The following is a 4,388-nucleotide window of genomic DNA, read 5'->3' as shown; positions in this document are numbered from 1 at the left end:
TCAAAATAAATAGCTTATGAAATGAATTAAAGAAAATATTTTACTGTATATAAGTGAATAATATTTCTGGCGACTAGACAGCGCTTTTTATATATTTTTTTCACTTTTAAATTAATTTTGAAATCAAGCATATGGACCTGAATAATCTTTAAGATAGATAGCAACTACTAACTACTACTGTATTTTTGTTTTATAAATCACAGATTATTATTTTTCTCTGCCTGTGCCTGTGTGTATCTCCAGCTCTTCTCGGCCGTGTCAAAGGGCTAACGCAATGGGAGGGGGGAGGAGTGGGGAGTGGGGAGTAGGCCAGCGAGCTGCGAATTCGTTATTGCCCGCTGTTGTTGATTCAATTGCAGCGAGTGGCACGCATGGGAGCAGGCAGGACCTTTCGCAAAATGTTAACAGGGCGAAGGGCGGCAGCAACAGCAAACAGGTGAGCCAGGCAGGCAGGCAGGCAGCAGCCAGGCCGTCTGCTGTGTGGCCCAAACCAAGCGAATATTGGCCCATTTGGCACGAGGCCAACGGGGCCAGAACTGGCCAAGGCAGCCCAACCAGTTGCATTCGCAGGGCGCTGCCTGCTGTGGCATGTTAATGTCAGTGTCACGGTGTCAAATTGTCAGCGCCTGTTGCAACTCGGAACAGCCTTCGTCCCCAGCCCCCCTGCCCCCCATACTCGGCCCGTGATACCATGAAAAAATAAACCAGGATAGTTAGCATGCCGAGGCACAAAGTATGTGCGACGCCTTAAAGTATGCCATGTGCCATAATTTGTTATGACATGGCGACGAACTTTTCCCGGGTGAAAGTCACCCAAAAATGAACACACTTTATGCCAGCTGAATGCTAATGCCCGAGCTGCGTTGCAAAAACATTTTAAGCAGCATCACTGGCATTAAACAACAGTTTGGCACCAAGTAATCCAGCATATCGGCCATTAAGCATACGCACTGCGGACCCTCGTCAAATTAAAAACATGCGGGCCAGGCCAACCCTTCGAGCGCATATGCCAGAAGTATCCGTGCACATTCTTGAAATTTAACCACTTGTTAAACAATAATATCCAATATCATAACACAGGCAACGAGTGCGCAGGCCAGATAGACACGGAGTGAGAGTGAGATTGAGTTTGAGAACTGCTCCGGAGCTCTCTCCTTCCCCAATGAATACACACGAATGTACACCAACGGGCGAGTGAAAAGCGTTTTGGATTTGCTTTTGGCCAGGCCAGACCAGAAGCCCCGTCAGTTCGACACGAGACCTGAACGAGTGCGGACGCGTTTGGCGGACAGAAAATAGCCCACCAGGAAAAGCTGTAAACAAACCCGAATAGTGAGATAGCCCAGTGGTTGCAGCAAGTTCGCGAGTGTCCCCGTGCTTGGCCATATGTGTGTAGATTAATTGGCAATTACCGATCCGCCAAACCGTAAAGCCGCAACATCATGCCCGAAATCATCGAGCTGAACGTCGGCGGGGTGAGCTACACGACCACACTGGCCACATTGCAGCAGGACAAGACCACGCTGCTGGCCGAGCTCTTCGGCGATGGACGTGATTCGCTGGCCAAGGACAGCAAGGGTCGCTACTTCCTGGACCGCGACGGCGTCCTCTTCCGCTACATCCTGGACTTCCTGCGCGACAAGGCGCTGCACCTGCCCGAGGGATTCCGCGAGCGCCAGCGGCTGTTGCGCGAGGCGGAGCACTTTAAGCTGGCCGCCATGCTCGAGTGCATCCGGGGTGAGCGGGATGCCCGGCCGCCCGGCTGCATCACCATTGGGTATCGCGGCAGCTTTCAGTTTGGAAAGGACGGACTGGCCGATGTCAAGTTCCGCAAGCTGTCGCGCATCCTCGTCTGCGGACGCGTGGCCCAGTGCCGCGAGGTCTTTGGCGACACCCTGAACGAGTCCAGGGATCCCGACCATGGCGGCACGGATCGGTACACCTCGCGGTTCTTCCTGAAGCACTGCTACATCGAGCAGGCCTTCGACAATCTGCACGACCATGGATACCGCATGGCTGGCAGCTGCGGATCGGGCACCGCCGGATCGGCAGCGGAACCCAAACCGGGTGTGGACACCGAGGAGAATCGCTGGAACCACTACAACGAGTTCGTCTTCATCCGGGACTAAGGCTAAGGGACTGAAGGAAGCACTCGAAAGCACCCCACCCAATCCAATGCTCTGTATCCTTCTATTTCGTTTGTGCGGCAGCCATTAAGACGTAGCAACTTGGAAGTCTCCCTAGCCATAAACATCAGAATTCCAAGTGCTCTATTCTACGGATTAACCTTTATTAATGGCAGAGATCAGGAGGCCGCACAATGGTTTGAGTTTCAACCCACCTCTTGATATACAAACGGGAACATTTCAAATGTACAATTGAACTAACAATCCACACTAAAGTCTAGTAAATTGTTGACATAGATAACTTAATGAGCGAATGAATGTAGGCATCTAATTTGACTTTTTCCTTTGCCTTGCTAATTTAATACTTTGCTTCGCGTACTAATCTATAAATCAGGGTGGGCATATTGCATATTACGAGCTGCGCTGCTCCACACTCTTTGATGAATGAAAACGAATTGGGATTTACTGGCTGACAACAAATGAAAACAATTTGGCAAGTGCAGATAACAAAAACAAAGCAAACATTTTATTAGCCCCAACTTTTGTTGATGCAGTGCAGTGTAAACAAGATGAGACGAAAACATAAAACAGATCAGAATCAATGAAATAAATTCAAACGAGGCGGGAGAAACAGAGAGAAGACCGCGGCAGCTGGATAAAAGTATTTGTGGTCAATCAATCACACTGAAATCACACTCAACAATTTGAAATACGGGTTACTCTTTGAAACTAACGAAATATTGTAGCAACAGAACCACAAAAAAACCAAACTCAAGCAAATGGTAAATCTAAAGTTTTATTAGCCTAATAAAAGTCGAAACTTGAAGTAAAAAATATACAAATAGCGAAATAGGATAACGGCGAACAACATGTGGCCCAAAGTATATGTTGACCTAGCCTGCAATCCATAAAACTCAAAAACCAACCATTTACTAAACAAACCGAACAACGGCTGTCTTAGGATATGCCCCTTTGCAATAACTCTTGATTGTTTTCGATTCCTACAAAATGGCATGGGAAAAATATGTGGCCACAGTTGGCTTGGCAGTTTTTGAGAGCGATAAAACCTGGTCCTGGAGCCAGAATTGATTAACTAGTGATTTTTAGAAGAAAAACAGTGAGCCAATCGTACAAAACCACCTTCATCAAGCAATTATCATTTAACACTTAACATTTGATTTGTTCGTAAGCTGTATTGAAAAATGCCAAAAACCAAATGGTCACAAGGACTTCCAGAATCACGATGGGAATACGAAACTAAATTTGCTGAACCTTAGAAACCCGCTCTGTTATTATTGATTTTATCCACATTGGGAGCGGACTTCTGAAAATGTTTTTCGCTGACATATCTCGCATCGCAGTTTCGACATTTCCGCAGGTTTGCAGTTGAATTCATGTCCACATGATGGGAAATTTATTAAACGAAGCGCTTGGACGGAAACCTAAAATGAAAATGCCAATGCGCAACATTGAAACAAAAGCAAACATCATCAAATATACGAACAAATTGTATAAAACTATAAATTCTTTAAATCGTGTGTAAAGGGACGCGTTGCATGTGTAATCATCAGCAATAACGTGGTAATAAGCATGAAAAACTATTAAGCTCCATTATATACCGACCCCTGACTCGCTGTGAGTTTAAGGGTCTTACACAGATAATTTGAATCGATATATACAATATCTACATATACCTAATTATATATTAAAACAATTGTCGATATTGAAAGTATCTTATAAATGTTTAGTATTATATGTAATTGAATCCAAATTGAAAGGCAAGGCGACGGAAATGTATTGTATCATTAATTAAATTAAACTGAAACTAATTAAACTTAAATAAAACGAAATGTAAAATGTATTTAGAGAAGCGCAAAGTAAAACTGCTAAAATAGCCTATCAAAGTGCGACTAAGCAAGCATATGTATGTAAAGAGGTATAACTTGCGAAAAGCGAAAACCAAACAATAAATTAAAGAAACCAAACCAAGATAAAGTTGATTGGGGTGCAGGTGAGCAGGTGAGTTTCATCATCTAATTTCAGGGTGGATGGCTTTTTTTTGCTTATCCTATTCTAATTAATAGGCTGCGGCCTACAAAATTTGTGCTGCATTATTAAATTCAATGAATAAATTATGAGGGTATCCAGCCAAATTCGCTGACATTGATAGCAGCATATAAAATTTATGAACTGCCAGCTCCCAACTCGCGACAGCTCATTAAAATTGACGGCTAAACAAATAAAAACAAAAATGCAAACACA

The 4,388-nt window shown here is 44.3% G+C and overlaps 1 protein-coding gene across 1 annotated transcript; it reads left to right on the top strand.

Moving 5' to 3' along the window:
* The first annotated feature begins 1,261 nt into the window (after positions 1 to 1,261).
* On the top strand, positions 1,262 to 4,111 carry LOC108047906 (BTB/POZ domain-containing protein KCTD12). The gene has a single exon (XM_017128323.2). It carries the CDS (start codon positions 1,443 to 1,445, stop codon positions 2,127 to 2,129), a length of 687 nt encoding a protein of 228 aa, XP_016983812.1. The 5' UTR covers positions 1,262 to 1,442; the 3' UTR covers positions 2,130 to 4,111.
* Positions 4,112 to 4,388: the final 277 nt, after the last annotated feature.

The sequence above is a fragment of the Drosophila rhopaloa genome, unplaced genomic scaffold (assembly GCF_018152115.1).
Source record: "Drosophila rhopaloa isolate 14029-0021.01 unplaced genomic scaffold, ASM1815211v1 contig_178, whole genome shotgun sequence".
Lineage (NCBI taxonomy): Eukaryota > Metazoa > Arthropoda > Insecta > Diptera > Drosophilidae > Drosophila > Drosophila rhopaloa.
Note: the sequence above shows the minus strand (reverse complement) of the source record. Positions and strands in the feature narration are given on the sequence as shown.

Bases quoted from the DNA above. Each gene is read 5' to 3' on its own strand.
- LOC108047906 (XM_017128323.2), top strand. From the start codon at position 1,443: ATGCCCGAAATCATCGAGCTGAACGTCGGCGGGGTGAGCTACACGACC.